Here is a 21,919-nt window from a genome sequence, read left to right as displayed (position 1 = left end):
TCGCTTACAAACATTTAATGTTGTAGATCAATATCGTAAGGAACCGATAAATTTCCGTTACAGCAACAATAATTGTGATTCCGTGTAACAAAAATCAGAACAGATAACTAATTATCTTGTTTGCTTTTTATTTACTTATTTTTCATTTTATATATTCTATTTTCTAATATAATTCGCGTGTCGATCTATAACTTTTCACACCGAAGAGTCGATAATTTACCAACTGAGTATCGCCGAGCTGTGATAATATCAGTCGTTTTCAAATTTTTGACAGAGCTGGTTATGTTAAAACATCGGAAACCTGTCGTATTCACTGATTTCAATGGATGAAATAATTTCTTACGAAATCCAGTCTAATTACTACGTATTCAAGTTTATTACTTTGCAATCTCAATCATATTAGTGTCGCAGATTTGACAACGCTACGTTTTATTTTTCTCTCAAACTTCTGTGCCAATATTTGTCCAAAAAAAAAAAAAGTTCGTCACCATATTCGTTTGGTTGCTCGCTTACAATTAGTTCAGTCATAAAAAATATGCCATCGATATGTAAAATAGTACAAGTTTAAAATTGACGACTGTAATTATGTAAGCTGAATTGTCTGCGATTACGAGTTTTCTTCAACGTGTCATTCGTCTATCCGTGTCAATTATTAGCAGATAACACCGTTTCGCTAAAATCTCGGGTATCATTTATCAACACGTTAAAAAAATACCGGCGTAAGCTGCAGTCTTAAAAAAAGACTCATGTACGTGCATCCAACTCAGTTTTTGTCAACCTCATTGCAAGATAGACTTACGTTAAATAATTATTATCAAATTATTATACTCGATATTATAAGCTGCGAAGATCTATTTAAAAATGCAACATTTTAAAATACGCTAATTGTAAACAATGGCTTGGTTATCGATGCTTCTTTTCGAATCGCTTCAAAATTGTTAAAAATCTCTTGGTATTCGTTCGACTTCTCTCTACGATGGCTCATTTTATTCAAAAGACTATTTTCCCCAAAGTTTCCAGTGGAGTGAATTTTTTGTTTCCGATCGTTAATTAATGTCAACAATATGTCCACTTGTCCATCGCAATAAATATTTAACAATAACCAATCGCCGTAGTAACACGTATTTACATAATTATACGAGTATTCGTCCGGTGTTAGTTAGCACCGTTATTCCGATAAGTCTAATTGTCGATCTAAGTGAGAAATCGCGGGTGAGAGCGACAAAAATGTATAAATTTATCGCCCTTATCGACGACGTTGGAGCCAGATCTTTATCGCACACTTATAAGCCGGTCGTTATTGCCGCTGGATATCAGTTGACGCTTGTCGAACGAGCAGAGTGGCAATGATACCGGGTACGAAATGTCTGCAGCAGAAGCAGCCGCGATAATTTGTCAACGCTGATACTCGGCAAAATGAATGAAAATCAATTACCGTCGATCCAGCGATACTCGATTATCGCCATTTGCCGCCGGATACGCAGGCTCTGAATTACCATCGGAAATATTCTTCAAAGTGTTTCCGTTTTTTCTTTATTTATTTATCTTTTTATTATTATTTTGGTTTTTCTTCACTGTACCGTCGCACGTGTTATATTCGTAAGTGAAAGAATGATAAAATGAGGTGTTGAGTGGAACCATGAGGATATTCGCGAGTGAAAATAATGATAACGAATTTGGTGGAAACGATGCCTGTGATAGTATGAAATATGGTAAGTAATCAAGGTGTCTCGATAAAAAAAATTCACAGTGTTTTACGAATAGATCAAATTCCTTCGGCTTCTGTCCGCAGCTGATAGAAACGATGACTTGCTGTATGTACTTTGATTTTTTTATTTCTTACGATTAGATTAAAAACACATACACCTCGAAATAGAAGACAAAACTATCGCTCTGAAATTCCTGTACGGATAATTATTTAAGAACAATGGTAATGTCAATCGAGCATCTTTAATAGATTGATAATTATCGTCTCAAGTGTTCAAAAATTGATTCATGTGTGATTTATTTGATTCCAAGAGAATCCTTGAAAAACAAACGTAGTTTTTTTTGGGATGTCGCAAAATTAGTAACTGATAATTCGCCAAAAAAAAAAAAAAAAAAATCGCTTCGTTTCGTTTAACTTGTGTTACAAGATAACCGGGTATGTTCTGCAATGATTTTGCGCAGATATTCAACGTATTGAAATCCATGAAAACTGTCCCCATGTTCATGGAACAGTAACAGTTAGCTAAACAAGTTCTTCAACTGTCTTTAGGTATTTTTGAAATATGCTTAAGTTGAAAATTATCTAGTGTACATCGGCGAAATTTTCACCGGATTCCGTTACTCGTATTACGCCATTGTGATAGTAATATTAGCAACGGGACGGTTTAGTTTCGCAGCTCTGTCATCGTCATTCGATTTCCACCGTACAGCGTCGGACTGATAAAGTGCAATTTTCGCGCGTTGATAACGACAGAAAATTACCGTCGTAACGTTCGTTAATGTCTCCTAACTAATTGTCTCCCGACGAAGGACAGGTGTCTGATAAAAAAATATTCTCGCGTGAAAATTGACTCTCTATTAACGCGGAATAACGATTCGCTTCAATTATTTACACACCTTGATTCTATCAAGATTTTTCAACGGCTTTGCTCTGCCGCAGATTGTAACCTTGTTTGTAGAGCGAGAAGGGAGTGTAGAACCATCTTGATAAGCGGGAGATAAAAAATAACGGCGCAATATTGTTCAAATCTTCGAGTTCCGAATGTTAATCACATCAGCGAATTATAATATTCACCTGCGCCAATTCACACGACTGTAAGGGGCCATACTTAAATTACGTAACAAACGTAAGGGAGGGGAGGGGTCAGACTCGATTGTTACACTTTGTTACGATACGGGGGAGGGGGTCTTTTGATGCTTGTACGTAATTTTTTGAATTGAATGTAAAATTTTTTGATGATTAATAAAAAAATTCAAACTGAATTCCCGCGCCAGATTCTGTTATAGCCAAACCTTTAACATTTTGAAACTAGCGCGCTACGGTAGCTCTTGGCATTAGATCACTCAACTTACAGTATAAATTTATAAGGTCGGTAAAGAAGTAGATTTATAAGTTTATAACCTAAGATACTTGGTGATCTATAAACATTCAATACATATTGATTTAACTTATACGAAAGTAATAATTTTATTTGCATAATGGATTATGATCTCAATAAAGTATATCAAAGATTATTTGATGCATACAAAAAAAGCCATCGGGAGATATCTGCACAGCAAGCTCAAATTAACCTGAATCAAATTTGGAAAGAGTTAAAAGAATCTTGCAAAACAAAACTCGAAATTGCTGAAAAAGCAGAAGCAAAGATTAAAGAGTACACCTCTTTGTTGATTTTCTTATTTGATTCCGGAAAATTACGTACAATTTGGGACGGGGGGAGGGGGGGTTGACATTTTGTTATGATCTGATACACAGGGGGGGTAGGGGTTGAAAAGTTCTTCAAATTCCGTTACGTAATTTAAGTACGGCCCCTAACGTTATCGTGTTTGTAGTGTGAAAAGGAAATATAAACGTGCTTCGTATCTTGTTTCAGGGAATATCGAACAGGCAGCGGCGCTTAAGTACAAAGTACAAATCGTCAAGATATTTAGCCAGAAGAAATCGAAATGGATACTCTGCTTGATTGTGTGCAATTCAATTGTCGTTTACGAACTATGCGAGTGGGCAAATTCCACGAGAAGTTTGGGTGAGTTTCAGAGTAAGATGTCTCCCCGGTTTTTCAAATTCACAATCCAGAACGTCGGCGTAGTAAACGCGCAAATCCAATCGATTGGTAAATAAATCCAATATTGTAAATACTGCGTCGTCGTTTGCTTGATTCAGGCATTGTTTGGCCATGACTCAAAACCTGTTGAGGATAAGCGATACCGTCAAACGTCACTCCGAGACACGTCGAGCCCGAGCGATAAGACTCGATATCTTGATGGCTCGTCGTAAGAGCCAAATGTCGCGTTTTCGCGGCGCAGATTAGGCGAGAATAGAGAAATGAAAAAACTAAAAAGTAAAGAAATCCGTCGAGCATACTAACACGCGAAAAATATCCACGAATTCCAGCTTTGAGGGCGTACGCGAACACCGTAGCCTTCAACGTCTTCGCTCTGTTCGTGTGTCTAGTCTCCGTTTGGGTGAGCCAAAACGCTTCCTCGGCAACACCGAAGGACCTTCCGCCGGCGAAGAAGCCGCTCCAGAATCACACGCGATCATTTTCCGGCTCCGGTTATCCGCATTACAAGAAAAACTTGGCCTTCCATTTTCCGAGGCACTCGATATCCGGTCCTTGCCTGCTACAGGAGGTCGAAGTCCAACTAGAGGAACCGAAGGTTCCCATCGTATCCTCGCTGTCGATTCTAGGCCTTGAAAAGTACGAGGTCCTTGCTCTCCTAGTCTCCTCTTGCCTAGCTCTAGCCGCGGCCTCTCTCATCGCCGTCGAAGCCTTCGGAAGGATGAAGGATCAGCCGACAATTCACACGTGAGTATAAACGAGAACGCGATTTTCGAATAAATAGTTACGAACGAGAGCGAGAACAAAGTGATTTGAGACTGTTGCGTGACGGCTGGACGTCGTTTGAACCGAGAATCCTTACGACAAAAAAATAAATTATCAAAAATGGACGATGTGCACGAGATTTAGATTATCATTCGAACAGTGCATAGCTCATGAATCTACGAACTGATTTCATTTCTTTTGCGATATGTCATAGTAGACTAAAAATTAAACGACACGTGTTTTTTTTTTACATGCCACTAAAAGCTTTGAGGGAGTGAGACCACCGTTGAAAGTAAGGCATGCCAATCGGCGCTTTGGCGATTACACCCACAGGAACATAATATTTTTCAACCAATCCAACTGGAAAAGTTTTCTCGTAACAAGAAACGAAAAATGTAATTCTCTCAGTCGAATGAAAAAAAAAAAACTGCCAAAGCTTCCCTCGACATGACTTACTTTTGACGGTGGTCTCACCCCCTTAAAGCGTTTAATGACAGATAAAAAAATAAAATACGTGTCGCTTGGTTTTCTAGTCCAGAAATAAAATCGGAGAGATCGACCTGGGATACCTTCCTCGCAAGACAAAAGCTCGCCTAAAAGCCTGACGGTGAAACGTGGTAAAGTTTCATATCGACATAATCAAATCACCTCACGTCATACCGATATTGTCCTTGTCTGTAACGCTGTCATCGTTATCTCAGTGTTTCGTTAATATGTAGCCGTGTAGTGAGTTGGAGTCAACCGATTCCAGCGTCGGTAACGATTCGGTAGAGATTAGATTAACGATATCAGATGTATATTCATCTATGGGTGCTTGAGTGTGATTGTTTCGATTTTGAATTCCTATCCGAGTTATCGCACAACTGTTCACAATTTGCCTGTAAGTGTAAACCGAAGCAATAACGGTACTGTGAGAGTCTTCTCTCGCCGAAATACGATACCATCGATTCCTTATTCCCGGTTACGATATCCCTTATAGGTATAAGAAGGAGGTCGAGATAAGTCCTGATCATTAATGACTATTACTGCATTCGCACAACCAATAACGGTCTCTTTACCGTATTCTTGTTTCATTTTGACTGGACTTCCAGACTCCAATCACTGACGTTTGCTACCAACAATAAGTCACTAGAATGATGTCATCATTTGGTCTGGGTGTTGCTACCTGATAGTTGATTAGAGGATAAAAAAATGGTGCCGTATGTTTAAGTGTTGTCGGATAGAAAACTCTATGGTTAACTGCAAGCAGATCCGTTATGCACTCCGAATATTTACTAGTTTCACTTTTCGGAATGCGGTACTTCGAGTGCGTGACAGCACACGTGTCTGTCAGTCACAAACAGGAATCTAATCTATCTAGGACACAATCAATCTTCGTCATCGTTCTGACGCGATCATCGAATTCCCGAATAGCGAAAACGGATCATCTCTCTCTTCCCCAAGACAGAAGAAATCAGTGCGCACACGAAAGAGACTACTTTTTGTTTATATCGCAACTCAATTTTTATAAATAACGTTTGAACCCTGTGTTCCCGTACATCAATCTAACAAAATCAGCAATCCATCATTCAATTCTACCGAATTCATAGAGTCTAGTTGATAAGGTTTTAAAATTGGTTTCATAAAGTTTGTAGTCTGTCATTGAAAAACAAGGATTGGTAGGCGATTATTGGATCTCATCGATATAATCGGAACTTCCGATGGTTCTTTATCGTTCGAAAGAGACTCTTCGTCCCTTCGGCATCCGGTCCATAAAAATCTGCACCATGAGATCCGTTCGTGCTGCTCCCAAGGCCAATGTTCATCGGACTGTCTTACGGATTATCTCGACGTTGCATTACGCTCTCCGTACACGCAGATGGGTCTCGGAGGATTCAAAGGTCCACGGCCTCAAAGCAACGTCGTACTCCTATAAAGAAGTATGCTCGCGATAGAATGAGTACGACGGCTCAAAGGTCGGCCCACTTCCTCCATTCTCACAACGTCGTGGTTATCGCTCGCCCCGGGTTATAGTTCGCCAAATATTTACTCTTCGTCGCGATTATCGAGGCTGAGTACGAAGATTTCTGCCCCGTGTGCCGGTCTTGCTTTTCGCCATTGGCTCCAGATAAGAGGGACAGAAATACGGTTGTGTTCTCTGGCAATAATTGCGAGCGATCTCCCGCGGTTATTAATTGCGACGTAGATCGTATACGTCCGTATGTAATTGATCCGGGGAAAACGCTGAATTGCCAGAACTGCACCGCGTTGAGCTTGGTTAGCAGTTTCGGAAGCAAGGTCGACCCGCTTTGCCAATAGTGATTTAGTCCCCCGGATTCTCTCGAGTTCACGGTCGCCGCTCCCGTTTCGCTTCAGCTGCCCCAGAGATCTGTCGGAACGTTTCGCGAGCATCCACCCTCAATTTCCGGTTCTTCGTTGGGTCCCGCAGTTTCTCTCGAACTTTCGATAACTTCCGGAAACTCGTGAAAATTCGTTGTACGAGCAATCGGATTTACAGAAAAGCACTACGAGTCGGAAGACGAGGTTCCGTAGCGCTCGAGATACACCATTTGTTCACAAATACATTATACGTACACTGAGAAGAATTTCATTTGTTACAGTAACTAGAAAAATTCGGTAAAACAGGTATCGTTGAGAAAACTGTTTGAATATTGTTGGAATTACGGAAAACGAGGGACGCCTAACCATTTTTCGCTATTGTCGATCCTTTTTTGGTTATTGCAACGCAAAATCAGTTTCTGAGGTTTACTCTATTTTTTTTAGTTAATCGAGGCTTTAACGTCAATTTATTCTTGCACAAGCATTAAATTTTCGCAACTGTTGCAAGAAAATATAGCAAAAAAATGAAAATAGTTAAGGACTGAGCGGTAACCGGAAATAAAAATTTCTCTCGGTGTACGTACCTAAGCAATAAGGTAGAGCTTTTTAGCGGAGCTAAAATGCGTTTGATAATCACGATCAGTGATTTCTGGTTGCGAGTATATTTGCTTGGTGAAACTAAACGAATCGTACTTGCAACAGATGATATGCACACTGAAACGGACGATAAATTGATGCGAAGATTTATTTATTTTTATAACACAGTAAAAGTGAAAGATCAATGAACGTCAATCAATGCTTCCAATCACGCAACTGTTCTATTCGACTCAACTCCGGCGATGATCTAGCCAGACGTAAAAGTCCGTGGGTGTCGATTACCGTCTAAATCTTTAAGGTAAAATCGGCATTCTGACCCACCGACAATTGTCTGACTTAAACAAATAAATCTGATGAAACATTATCTGCAGGATGATGAAAAAGTTGCTTTATCATTGTCAGTTTATCCTCTGTGACACTGAGTAAGGTTCACTCTGTGATTAGAATCAGGGCAGTGCAGTAAATGACCATTTTCATAAACTTGCTGCAGCGTTGTTGCGTTCAAATTGGACTCTGCAGATTCAGTCTGATTTTTATCCAGACAAACTAAACGCGAAGCAATTTTCTAATCGTTGAAAATTTCACAGAGAGCATTAAGGGGCTTGGTTACTTTTTGGACTTGATCAAAAGTTTGCCATACATGCGAAGAAGAAGGAGAAGCTGAGTTTTGAGTTTACAGTGAATTTACAAAAAAATTAAGTAAATTCAAATTACTTTTTTGTTTTTCCTATAAATTTTAGTAAAATTTAAAACAAATAAATAGTAATTTACATTGCTGCACCGAATTTACAAATTTGGAACCTGATTTCCTAAATTGTCAACACTTGTACAATAAATTCACAATCATTGTTAACAGTGTATCAGGTTTATAATGAGGGCACTGTACCGAATGAACATTTCCACGTACTTTTTGCAACGTCGATAATTTGTTTTCTTCAAATTTTATGTAAAAAAAAAAAAAAAAAAAAAAAAAAAACACCCATCTCATATAAATCTGTTTCAAAAGTAAATTCAGCATTTCGCAAAGTATATTCTAGGAAAAGCTTTGACGTGTCCCTCTTTTTTTCGAGTTTTGAGCAAAATCTGCTCGCTTCTTCTCTCTCTCTCTCTCTGAAGACTTTGGAATATTTCACAGAGGACGCCTTGGGCTCGGTTCTCTTCTGGGTATCGTGACACACGTGATAACGGTTTACAGTCACCGAGACGCGGCGTTGGATCACGTCGTATGCAGGGCTCTGCCCTGCCCCACGCTGAAGGGCTACAATCCTATTTTTGGCGGCAACGTTTTGGGCGCCGCGATTCTCTGCGGAACTCACCTCCTCATCCATTACTGGTAACGAACTCACGTCTCTGGTAAACACGGTTATTTATCAGTGTGAGGGGAGGATCCCTATCCCGGGCTTTCGAAATGTAAACCGAAAAGGGGAACGACGTTAGGCGTGTCCTGATATCCTGGCCCGCGTATATTCTTCCATCCTTCACCTTATCCCTGTTTTTTTATTTCCCTGATTAACCCTTTCTTCGTGTTCCCGCATGCTTCGGGTGGGAATCGGGGCGGAGTTGAAATTATGAACTTGAAAAGTTCCGAAAGCACCGAATTCCGAATTTTTTTGTCTTGAAACTTGGAGTCAAGGAATCGAACTTTGACGAAACATCAAAGTTTCAAATCGTCCGAAACGAATCGACGCTCAAAGTTCCGAAAGTGCGAAAATGAGAAACTTTAAAAATCTGAAGTATCGAAATTCCGAATGATCGAAAACTTTCAGTTCTGTGAATTTCTGGCTTGATGAAATTTCACCACTGAATTTTCGATATTTTTACGTTCGGAATTCTGGTCATTCTGATTTTCGGTTTTTCCGATTTCTTCCACACGCTCGACGAATGAACAACGTTGTATGAGTATATTTTAATTTTTCGAATTTTACTCTATCCCAACTTGAATTTTCGAAACCTTGCATTTCGGAGCCTTGAGCCGTCGGATTTCCGACCACTCGAAACTTTGTTGTTTCGTACGAGTTTGATTTCTTTACTTAAGGTTTGGCCACCGAAAAATTCGGCATTAGGCGCTTTAGGAACTTTTCAAATTCCGAACTTCAACCCCGCCCCGTGAGAATTCCAACTCTAATTTCCTCTCTGGACAGAAAGAACAAGTGAAGATGAGCTTGTGCCTGTCCGGTCCATTCTTTCTCTCCTTACGTCTCTCTTTACATCACTCAACATCCGTTGTTATATTTTATTATTGTTATTATTATTTTCATTTTCAGGGACATCTTCGTCGTGGACACTGCGGCTACCTTGGTCCTCGTTGGACTCGTGGCCACGTCTATGTTGCCATTGGCTTTTTACACAACCAGCATAATATTGCAGGTAGATGAGCGAGGTCGTTATTTTTCTATCAAATTCACGCACGGCCAAAGTCATTATTTCTCTTTTATCGTTTTTCGTTTCGTGCAGAAGCTTCCTCATTACATGGGTCAGCAGCTGGACAAATGTCTTCGAGAAGCTCTGAATATCGACGGTGTTCTCGAGTTTAGGAACGAGAGATTCTGGACTCAGTCTTTCGGGAAACTCGTGAGTATAAATAATGCTACCACTTGTCAAAATTATTTCGCGGATATTGTAAGAGATTCGACGATGCCTGCGATGAAAGAGTTCCTAAGATTATTGTACTCGGAGAAATGAAAAAAAAAAAAAAAAAAACAAAAGAAAAGAAGAAACGAACGAACTGTAGAATGATAATAACAACTTGAGAGAAAGAAAAATACTACGGAAAACATTTTCCCGCAATGTAAAACTGACTCGTCCACGAGCTGATGAAATAATTCGGACGGAAATGCACTGATTGTTTTACGTTAAATAAATGTTGTGTTTTGTGTATTCATCCCGCTTCGTTTTACCCGCCACTGTATAAAATTTCGGTTTTTCCAATTTGATTTCCGCGCGGCGAAACGTGAATGAAAAACCGATGAAATATCGTTACTCCGTGTCCCCGAAGCACAAAACCCTCGGAGAAACAGGTATGGAGGTATCCTTTTTGTAGAATAGGAGTAATATTTCGCGGAGAGAGAGAGAGAGAGAATTTCCGGCCGGTATCGAATCCGGGGTGGATATTGTGCGACGACTTTACGGCATTCGAAAATTGCCGGCGTATCGCAAGACGGATTGTTGCACGGTCCTATCGTTACGATCCGGTTATCTTCTACCCAGCAACTGCAGTGCGAACATTAGTCTGAAATTACAAAACAATTTCACGGCACGTCGCCTCTCGCCGCTACCCTCCACCCCTTTCGCCAGCAGTAAAGCCCGAGCGGAACCGGAAACGCGAATCAGGTGCGAATACTGCAGCAGTTGCAACGGAGAATCCGAATTCTGCATTCTAGACGCATCGCGGTATTATCCGCCCAAAACAATCCCGGGTACCAATTTTGGTACGAAAACTGAAAAAACTCGTACCGGTCAACCGGTTAATCTTCTCTTTTGTCAACGAAAGTTTATCAACTCCCGATCGGCACGTGCGATGAAAGTAAAGAGCACGTAGGTTTCGTAAACTCCTCAATCATCATGACTAATCCAGTGAATAAAATTCGGACGGGACCTCAATCCGCGTATGAATCATCAAAAAGTGATTTCACACTTGTGTAACATCGTAATGAAGCATTTCGAATGAAATTTATCACTAATTCGACATCACGTCACCGATCAGATATAACTACCTTCCTATAATTGCACACTTTTGATCGTACGAATTGTACAGTCGCTATTTCAAATCATCCATCGATATACAGTCGGTATGTTTTTACAAGTGAATTTCATCAATTTTCTTCTGTAACATATATTTAAGAATCCGATGATTTTTACCTCAAACTCAAGGTCCGAATTTCACGACAATCTTCAAATCCAACGTATGTTTTCACATTCTAAGACCATTTTGTTAATTGTTCCAATTGGCTGGCAAGTTTGTGGTGATTAATATTCACCGCTGGATGTTTTCTCAAACTTATCATCAATATTACGTGCATGATTCTCCGTGTCAAAGGTCTTAAAAAAAAATCAACAAATTTTTGACGTTCGACCCCTAATAAGGGGGGGGGGGGGGGGGGGTGGCTCCTCAGAAATATTATAACATTTATTTAACATAATTACGAGTGAAATTTGTTCTCTCTGTTCGCAGGCAGGAACGGTGCAAGTTCGCATTCGAAGAGACGCGAACGAGAGTCACGTGTTGGAACGAGTTGTGGAGGGACTCTCGCGAATAGTGACGACATTGACGGTCCAGGAGTTTCGTGAAACGCCACAGGCGAAATTGGAGGCCCAGAATTGCACCGAGTACTACATAAACGAATTACTTCCAAACGCAGTCGGTGAAAGGAAGAAGACGAATCCGTCGAAAAAAAGGAGCGAAGCCGACGACGTTGAGACCGTTTCGATCGACGACATCCTCGGCGTCGAGAAGGAGCCCGTCAGGACCTTTTCCAGCCCCGGAAAATCGGAAGCTAACTTCGTTTCGAAACCGAGGACGATCACCATTTACCAGAACAAAAATGTCGAGGGGCAAAAGAACTACTTGTTCAACCCTCACAGAAACAATGAAAACGCCCTTATTGTTGGGTCGAATGTCGACGAGGACAGATTCACTGGCTGTACTATTGGATTCGTTGGATAGGAGCGAGACAAGGCTGAAGAAAAATATTGCGTAACGGTTTTTAGTCCCGGGTTGTGCGTTTATTGAACAATTGTACATTGAGGAACAAGATTACACGAAAAAATGGTGGAGAAATTTTCGTCCGGACATTTGCGTGTAATTTTTACTGTATCGCGAGTATATATATATATGCGTATGCATAATTGTAAATAAATATTTATTATGTAATTGAGATGTGGAGGGTGAAATAACGCCGCTTGATTCGTTTCTTTGGCATTCCAAATCCGAGAGAAAAACTCGTGAGGCTGGTGATAAGGAGTCGATGAGATGATAACCAACTTCAGGATTCGTAAAAAGAAAAAATTCCATCGGTCTCATGAAATACAATGAAATTACGTTGCGGGAATAAATGAAGCAAACGATTCCTGCAGTTCCCTGAATTTTTTGTCCGTTTAGCTAATTCATTTTCAGGGGAATATTTTCTTCCCTGTAAAGTAGATTAAAATCTTCATGACGAGCAGATTTTCTGATAATCAATGAAATATGAGTTTTGAAAATTGGAAGGCTTCATTCCAGATTTAAAAGTCCAACGTTGTTTCGCGTTCGTGAAACGAGAATTAATCTGGTTGACGTTTTATTCGTTTGAACTCGCCGACGGAGGTGCGTTGGTAAATTTATATTTCCCAAATACGGGGAGGAATAGAGAGGAAAGCCTTCGCTTTTAATTAATAAAAGAACGCCTGGAAATGCGTGTTTTACGACCGCAACCTGACCTTCTCGCCCTCGGCGATCAATCTTCTAAAGCTTCTAACGTTGCGCGGTCGTCTTCTCAATTGACAACCGAATGGCCATCCGTGAAGTTAACGCTTACAAGAAGAGTATCAGATCTTCTAGGAGTGTTTGTTTTCGACGAAATATGTAGTTTCGTCCGTTAGGCCGTTCTTTAGTTCGGTAATAATTGACTGTATTGGCAGTTCGGTGAGTCGAATGCCCTGATAAACGATACCTGTTGCGCATTTTTGCCTAAGACATCAGTTTTCTTTGTCCTATCTTGAAGTTTCCATCACAGATTCTCATAAATTCAACTGTGAACGAATGTGGAAATGAAGAATCTTAACCTCGATGGTTATATAAGGCGCATTCTACGCAAACTCGGTAAACGGTTGACCATGAAATTTTTTAAATACTAATTTTGATCGAGATGAAATGGATGCTCCGTATATGAGACGGTATTTAACGCAGTGTAGTGGTTTAAAGACCTAACAAGGTGATAGGGAGAGAAAGAACGAAGCTTCTTGAAACTTTGAGTGTATTTTAACAAAGATTTGAAAGGTAGGAGCAAGATTTTTTATCATACAACTATCGGAGAACGGCAGCGTTATTAGCTGACCCGTTAACTGAAGAATATATCTTTAGTCGACGGCTGACTACCGGAGGGTCTGGCCACTTGAGTCTGGAAGCGGCAGGAAAGATAAAGTGCGTATTTCTTGTCTGAAATGTAAAAACTAAAATCATTATACATCATACATCATACATCATCATACATAGTATTAAAGTTCGAAACCAAACTTTGGATGTTCGGATGTTCAGAAAGTGACGTGCCCAAATTTTTTTTTTCTCTTTACGTCTTCAATCTAAAATCAGCTAGCCGAATTCCTCAGTCTGGAAACAACGCGCAGTAGAGCGAACGGATGAGAATCGCGCTTCGCGGATTTCGAGTACCGGGTTCTCTATCTCTTGGATCGTGTGCTCCGGGTCCGCTTCCTGGTGCAACCCGACTTCCAGGACAAGCGCTCCGTGGTTCCTGTTTCATGTTTACAATGAATTATTTTAATTCATTTTTCGCGCAAGCCCTAATTCAGTAGCTGTCAATGCGCTAGTAAGATTTCTACAATTTTTCGTAATTTTCTCCTAATCTTCTTGGTGAAATGTGTCAATAAAAAAATTATATTGATTCTTACACAATATTTTTGATGTCCCAGTTCCGCTATCTGATGAAACACGACTGCAGGGGCAAGCGCTCCGTGGATCATGCATTCCGGCTACGCTACCTAGTGAAACTCGACTTCAAGGAGAGGACGAGGGGGACGAGCAGGTGGAGGAGGACGAGGAAAACGAGGAGGACGAGGTGGACGAGGAGTATAAAGATGGTTGGCGGTGGTTGGAGGTAGCTGAAGGTGATTTGAGCTGGTTGGAGGTCGGAGGTAGTTTGCGGTGGTAGGAGGTAAACGGAGGTAGTCGAATACGAGAAGGACGACAAGGAGGACAAGGAGCAGGAGGAGGTGGAGGAGAAGGACGAGGTATACAAGAAGGATGGAGGTCGTCGCAGGTGATTGGGGGTCTCAAGGTAGTCTGAGGTAATGGGGTGGTGGGATGATGGGGCCCTACCCTACCCTACCGTACCGTACCTGACCCCACCCTACCCCACCCCGCCCTACCCTAGTCCCACTCTCACTCTTACTTCTACCCCTAATACTCCTACTTCTACTCCTACTCCTAACACCCCTGCTCCTACTCCAACTCCCAACACTTCTACTTCTACTACTACTCCTAACACTCCTACTTCTACTCCTACTCCTGCCTACCACCCCCTACTACCTCCTATCAACTCCATCCTCGTCGTCTTTGTCCTCGTCCTCTTGGTCCTCCTCGTCCGCCTTCTCCTTCTTCTCTAGCAACCTACTATGACTGCCAACCACGTCCGACCACCGCCGACCACCTCCATCGACCACCGAGAACCATCTCGGGTTATACCTTGAATAGTAACAAATATTTTTAGTGTAAGAGCACATCAAAAATATTGCGTACGGATTAATATCATTCGTTAATTGATTAATAATATAATGAATTGATGAGTGCATTTTTAGCTACTGACTTTGTGCTTGCGCGAAAAATGACTTGGAATAATTTATTGTGAACATGACAAGTTTAAAAAATGTTAGCCAAAATATAATTACTATTGCCATTAAATATTATAAAAATGTTCAACTCACCGAGCACAAATCCTCGTCCTCCTCGTCCACCTCTTGCCCTGAAGTCGAGTTGCACCAGGTAGCGTACCTGGAACGCAGAAACCATGGAGCGCTTGTCCTGAAATTTAAGTTTTACCAGGTAGTGGACCTTGAGCGTAGGAATCACGGAGTGCTCGGCCTGGAAGTCGATTTATACCAGGAAGCGGACCCGGAGCACAGGATCCAGGAGGTAGAGTACCTGGTACTCGAAATCTGCAGAGCACGATACTGTTCCGTCCGCTCTACTGCGCGGTTATTTCCAGACTGAGGAATTCGGCTAGCTGATTTTAGATTGAAGGCGCCAAGAGAAAAAAAAAAAATTGGGTGACCTCACTTTCTGAACATCCGAACATCCAAACTTTGGTCCCGAACTTTAATACTATGTATGATGTATGATGTATGATAATATTATATCATGTATAATGATTTTAGTTTTCACATTTCATACAAGAAATACGCACTTCATCTTTCCTACCGATTCCAGACTCAAGTGGCCAGACCCTCCGATATTCAGCGGTTAACTAAAGATATAATGTTCAGTTAACGGGTCAGCTAATAATGCTGCCGTTCTGCGACGCGATAGTTGGATGATAAATATTTTTGCTCGTACCTTTCAAATGTGTGTTAAAATACACTTGAAGTTTTAAGAAGCTTAGTTCTTTCTCTCCCTATCATCTTGTTAGGTCCTTAAGTCACTACACTGCGTTAAATACCGTCTCATATACGGAGCATCCATTTCATCTCGATCAAAATTACCGCATACGCGATGTATTACAGTTACTCTGAATTTCTTTCCATAAGAACACTTTTCGATAAACAATTCTGCTTCTCTACCCAACGTAGACACTTCACTTGCGACTATCTAAAACAGCGTTCCGATTTTATGCTTACAAAAATTCTAGACCGAGAGAGCGAATGAAAAGTTGTTGCAATAATCATGAATATTAATGTTATGGAATACATCGAAATGAATAATTCTTCTATCTTCATATTATAGCCGATTATTGTAGATAATCTAGTTTGTCTCCTGGAAAATTATAAAATTCATAGTATGCATCACGTTTCAATCGTAAAGGGATCATACATATATTAATTCGTACATGGATCGCATATACATATATATATACTTTTTGGTCTCTGCATCATCATTGCATCTGATCTGTCATTATTTATGATCTATGTATACATTTTTCTCTCGCGTACCTATACTTTAATCAAATCACTGTTTTGCTACGAATTTTGGAAGAAAATTATTCTCGTTATTAATTTCTTCTTGTGACAAGTCGATAAGTACACATAGGCTGAGTACTGGTTTGCGAAGACTGTGTTACTCGGAAGGTGAATGCAGCCAGCATCATGTCGAAATCGCTAACTCTCTGATGTTCTGCAATGAGTTCTCAACTCTACCGTTGGAACATCTCAGGGAGCGCAAGCGCACGACGATTTTCGTTCGTCACACCAAAGCCTATTAAAGACAACTGTCTTTATATTCTTCAGTCAACGACGCGAATCATTGAGTATAATCCATCATGCAGTCGTAACTCTCGCCACGCAAATTGTAACTTTCACGTAATTTCAATCTTTCAATTTCACGCTCTGTCAGTTGGATATCTGATGGAAATTTTTCACCTTGCTGTATTACGAGATTGGCATTCAAACGGATAATTGCGCGTTTTCATATTCAGCAATAATCGTCAGAGGTTCGAAATTTAATATAACGCCTGCAACGCGGCAACTTGACTAACACCAATGTACGACAATTCGTAGGGAATCAAGAGTTTTATTGTATTCGCAACTAGAGGCGCTTGTGAGACAAATTTAACTTAGCTTGAACACAGACTGGCTTTTGGTGGAAAAAAGGAGATTATTTTTCCTAAATTGTGGATTCATTTTTCGGACGAAAAAAAAGTATTTGATAAAATTTCGTCTACATATATGATCGATCGCAAAGTTAATCAAGTATTATAATGCCAGCTTCATTAGTAAGAAAATTATTACCGAACATTAATTCGTCCATAAGATATGCGAATGGGAAAAGTTTCATACTATGAAATTGATTACCAAAAAGTGGTAAAAAAATCAAATTCAAGACTTGGTTAGTAATGATCATTGATCAAAGGTAAGAAATTTGCCTAACAAATTTGTCTTCCCGATGAGTTTTTTCACCTGTTTTCTTTTCTCTTCTTTTTCCCCAACTTTCTATACATACCCAACTGTCAAAAGACAAAATTGCAATAAGATATCATTCCGGGTATTATACGGTGAGAATAAGCCATTCATAAATCCTTACAGGAAACTTTTTCCTCCATCTTATATTCCTGTGTTCTGTAAATGCTCCTAGTCCAACTCTTTTACCGTGAATATTTTTGTTTCGGTTTAGGATTATAGGCCACTGAAGTAAAATATTCAAATTTGTCAGCTATTATTATCATTGTTTGACTACAATTTACGAAGACTTAGAAACTCGTCGTTTTTCGCGTGTCTGCAATAAAAACCGCTCCAAGGTTTTCACCCAAATTTCTTCATTATTTTAGTCTTGCTCCTCGTTATAGTTAAGGATCAGCAACTCGACGAGTAAGAAGCTAGGATCTTATATCTTTATTAGCCTACGGCTCGAGTTCGTTGTTCAGATAGAAATCAATAAATAAACTGAGCACCAATTTTTGGCTCACGTTATATAGGTTCTTTTGTTCAAAACGCACTATCGATAATCTCGAAAAATCCGGAAGTATTCCTCGGAATCGATCAGTTTTCCACAAACAGCCGAGAACACGCATCCAGTGAGATAGATCGAAATTTCAGGTCCGTGAAATCGGGCTTTCGAAGCTTTGATTCCCAGGTCTCTGGATCGCAGGGTGGAAGTTACTCGAGGATCAGGAAGAGCGACCTCACTAAACGTTAAAACGCGACGAGTGTTTCCGAGCACGATCCATATGTGTACATAAAGCTGTCGGAGTATAAGAAGAGGATATCAAAGCTTGTCTGCGTCTACCAATTTCACTGCCCATTCACAGCCTCATTGTAAAACGCGATATGAAAGCGTTTTTTTTTTTCCTAGACGGAGGGCCTTCAAGCGGGATCTTCGTCTTCTTTTAGTCAGGCAAGTGAGTTGCTCGGTCGTTTTAGAAAGCATAAATACTGCGAAAAAAAAAATAAAAAAAAAAAAAAACGAGAGCCCAGCGAACCTCGGTAATCATTTCGCATGCATTGGAAACACGATGAGAACTAGAGTTGAAAATTACCTTTTGGCAACTCACGAAGCGACGTAGGATCGAGTAGAAAGCGATAGTCGAGACGGGATCTAGCGTAGATCACTCTCAGTGATCCGTAGACCTCGGTACCGTTGGGCTTTGAGAGTCTGCCTCAATCAGTGACGTCACAACCTCTTAACGAGTCCATTAAGAATGTTCATATTTCGCAGGTGAAATGAAATTCTCACTCTCGAGTTATACAGTGACTCTTTAAGATTTCTGTATACTCTGAGCATATTCATGACCGGAAAGAGAGAGAGAGCATCCGGACTCGTGACTAACCGTAAAACTGACGTAGGTATGGATCCTGATAAATCAGGGAACTGGTTACTTGGGACCATAATATCTTCGAGATAGTTACGAAGGTACTTGGAATAATGGATAAATGGAACGGTTTGATAACCGTGCGAATACAATTGAAAGAAAATTCCACTAAAATGATCCTCGCTTTCACAAGTATTGCATTTCCGTTCAAAATAATATTCCCGAAGTTGTGTTTAATGTTTTCATACCCTTTTTAATTTCTGTAGCTACTGGTGGGTACTTTACAGTAGCGACTTAATTGAACCTACGGTCGATTGTTGCCGAACCGTTTTACGACCACTTTAAACAACCCAAAACGCGTCTCTGCACTGAGAAAAATTTCATTCGTTAATAGTTAGTAGAAAAATTCAATAAAACAGGTATCGTTAAAAAAACTGTATGAATATTGTTGGGATTGCGAAAATTGAGGTACACGTAACCATTTTGCGCTATTGTCGATCCTTTTTTGGTAATTGCAACGCAAAATCAGTTTGTGAGGTTTATTCTATTTTTTTAGTTAAACAAGGCTTTAACGTCAATTTAGGTATTGTTGCGCAAGCATTAAATTTTCGTAACAGTTGCAAGAAAATATAGTAACAGTGATCGTAATGAGAAAGAATAGTAACGGAGACTTTCTGGTTACAGCTAGAAAACTAACTTTCATTTTCTACCTAGAACTATATTTTTCGATTGTGGTAAAAAATGAAACTAAAACTAAAAATTTCTCTCAGTGTGCGTTTCAATTCCGGATTGCTTTCAGACCAAAGACTTGCGGATATTATCAGTTACGTATATCGCATCGTCCGAGTCGTCTCGCAGCGTTGCTTTCCAGCGGTGAAAGAAACGTTGATAAAAATAGATGAATAAAAAAAAAAAGTGAAAATGGAAATGGAGCAAAGGATGGAAAACTGGATAGGCTGAAAATCACGTTGCAGTGCAGATACCGAGATCAATGGCGTTGTTTCGCTGCAGAGCCTCTCGACGACGTTTCCCGGATAAGTTACAGGCGTTTTTATGCTCCGCTGCAGCGGAGCAAAGGAGGAAAGAAAGATCCAATCAGAATGTGTCACGGTGGGGAACGGAGCGTTACCAAGCCGACAAATTAAGTCGAGGATACCGACGTCGAGTTTCCTTGTAGCCTTGTAGCTATCGTTGAGACAAACCGCGTCGAGACCAAAGACGACGCCTGCTTCCCGGCGGACGTGGAGAATATCCGAGAGGATGGGAAGGAGGAAAGGCGCGTTAGGACTTGTTTACGACCCTCGGGAATTACTCAATAATTAATTTTCTCAGTCACGACTACTCGCCCCCGGCCGTTTCCTAAGAAGAAGAAGCTGCGCGCACCTCCAGGCAAAAAGCCACTCGAGCACACGCCGACATTCGGCCATAATACACCCCCTTAAGTATGTTCTCTTATAATTTTCGCCCCACTTCCGGTCCCCCCAGCGATATTATAAGCGTCGAATTGAACCCTTGACTTAACGTCTCGTTCGTATCTTGCGGATAATTTTCAGTGTTTTGGTCAAAGTTGGACGAGACGGCCTCTGTTCATTTTCTTTTACATCGTGCAGAGCGGGAAAAAGGGACGCTGACGTAAGGTCGATTTCATTTGGTCGGATCGCAAATTTTCACCATTTCTTCCGCACTGTTCGAGAGACGAGCATGGACGAATAAAAAGCGAAGAATTTGCAAGAGTGATTGCGAAGCTTGTAATTGCAGTCGAAGAGAAAGACGGAAGAGGGTATTTTAAACAGGACCCGCACCTCGCAGGTCTGCGTTAAATTGTTATTATTGTCACGTTAAACTGCATCGTGTTATTATATGCCCCCGGTGTTATAGCCACAGTTATAATAATTTCTCCGTTAAAATCTCGGGCTCCGTATAAGCAACGGATCGCTTCTTCTTATAGGCTTCACTAACTTTCCGCATTCGCATTATTAATGGGAACCGTTCATTTGCGTTCACTCTCGGTACTCAACAGAAACAACCGGTTGCAGAAACATCCGGTATAAATTTTTCACGGACGAATGGAAGCTGGCTGCTCATGGCTGTGCAAAATATCTTACATACCGGGACCATCTGCTGAAACTTGAAAATGAACCGCGCATGCGCGAGTTTTATCGGCTCTCCGTGCAGGCTGGCCATCCCGAGTTTTCGGCTGTCGAACTCTTTCTGCCGGCGATGCGGTTGATACGAATTTTCGAGGTTAGAATCTCAAATAATTGAAGTAGCGACTCGGAAAGGTTTGGGAAGCGTTTGTTGTCGGGTCGGAAAGTTGACTCTTCAAAGAACGGTCGGAATTCAATGCTTATGCTCTTTGAGAATTCAAACGTACACATTTTGCGTACGTTGGCACGCCTGCGTCGCGGACAAGAATATCGCTGCGGGAAGATTTCGCCGACCAATGAGATTCAATTACTTGGCGCGTGCGCGGTTGATTTTCAAGTTTCAAGAGATTGTTCCGGTATAATACGTTTACATGTTTCCGTATACGTGAGTATCGAACCGGCGTACAATTAACCGCTTCCTTTCCATGCTGTTGAATATTTTCTCTGTATCTTTATCTCTCCGCTGACCCGTTTCTTCAACTTTCCCCAATTCCGTCGTCCTTCTTCTCCTTCCGGGTTCACCGTCTCTGAGGTATTCAAGGACCCGCGCAAAATGAGATCGTCGTTAATGCTGTTGCTACATTAAGTTAGCCGTGAAAAAGTGGAAGTCGCGGGCAAAAATCCATTTCAGAATCTGGCAAGGCAAGTCCAAAAACCGCGAGTTGTGTTATCCTATGTAACGAAATACCCTGTCTATAATCGAGGAGGCAAATGTTCGAAGGAATGCGGGGGTAAAAATGGGCCCATTTCATGTACCGACCCTGGTGAAAATGATTTCTATGATTTTCTACGAATTTTTGGGGAAATTGGAACATTTCGTATGATTTTGTGTCAAAAATCGTTTTCGTAAATAATTGTAAATGTACATAGTTTCTCATGAAAATTATGATAAGTCTACAAGATACTACAATTCTTAACGAAAATCAACAATTCTTTACTGAAAACTGTGCATATATACAATTTTTCTACGAAATAAGACGAAATGTTCCAATTTTTGGAAAATCTTGTAGTAGCCTAGTTCTAGTTGATAGTTTTAAGGGTAAGTGGATATGGGGCGGGAGCGTATAAAATAAGAGAAACTCGCGGTTACATTAAATGTTCAACCGAAAAGATATGTTTATTACCATAAAGGAGTTTCCTAGATAAGAGCGGT

At 40.6% G+C, this 21,919-nt stretch overlaps 1 protein-coding gene and 1 long non-coding RNA gene across 5 annotated transcripts; one reads left to right on the top strand and one right to left on the bottom strand.

The window, feature by feature from the left end:
* Positions 1-1,298: 1,298 nt before the first annotated feature.
* On the top strand, positions 1,299-12,325 carry LOC124215529 (zinc transporter 6-like). 4 transcript variants are annotated; one of them, XM_046619023.2, is made up of 7 exons: positions 1,304-1,712; positions 3,582-3,734; positions 4,103-4,517; positions 8,587-8,784; positions 9,716-9,818; positions 9,909-10,022; positions 11,623-12,325. In XM_046619023.2, exons 1-7 carry the CDS (start codon positions 1,640-1,642, stop codon positions 12,112-12,114), a joined length of 1,548 nt encoding a protein of 515 aa, XP_046474979.1. In that variant the 5' UTR covers positions 1,304-1,639; the 3' UTR covers positions 12,115-12,325. The 4 variants fall into 4 exon arrangements, with proteins under 4 accessions (XP_046474982.1, XP_046474979.1, XP_046474981.1 ...); XM_046619022.1 differs by having other exon boundaries at positions 1,307-1,712; positions 9,906-10,022; XM_046619026.2 differs by lacking the exon at positions 8,587-8,784 and having other exon boundaries at positions 1,299-1,712.
* A 1,342-nt stretch (positions 12,326-13,667) lies between these two features.
* On the bottom strand, positions 13,668-15,351 carry LOC138190711 (uncharacterized). The gene is made up of 3 exons (XR_011176786.1): positions 15,087-15,351; positions 14,692-14,847; positions 13,668-13,897 (listed from the first exon to the last, which is right to left on the bottom strand). It is a non-coding gene; the product is annotated as an uncharacterized lncRNA (long non-coding RNA).
* Positions 15,352-21,919: the final 6,568 nt, after the last annotated feature.

This window comes from Neodiprion pinetum, chromosome 3 (assembly GCF_021155775.2).
Source record: "Neodiprion pinetum isolate iyNeoPine1 chromosome 3, iyNeoPine1.2, whole genome shotgun sequence".
NCBI classification, from domain to species: Eukaryota; Metazoa; Arthropoda; class Insecta; order Hymenoptera; family Diprionidae; genus Neodiprion; species Neodiprion pinetum.
This window is presented reverse-complemented; position numbering and strand designations above follow the sequence as displayed.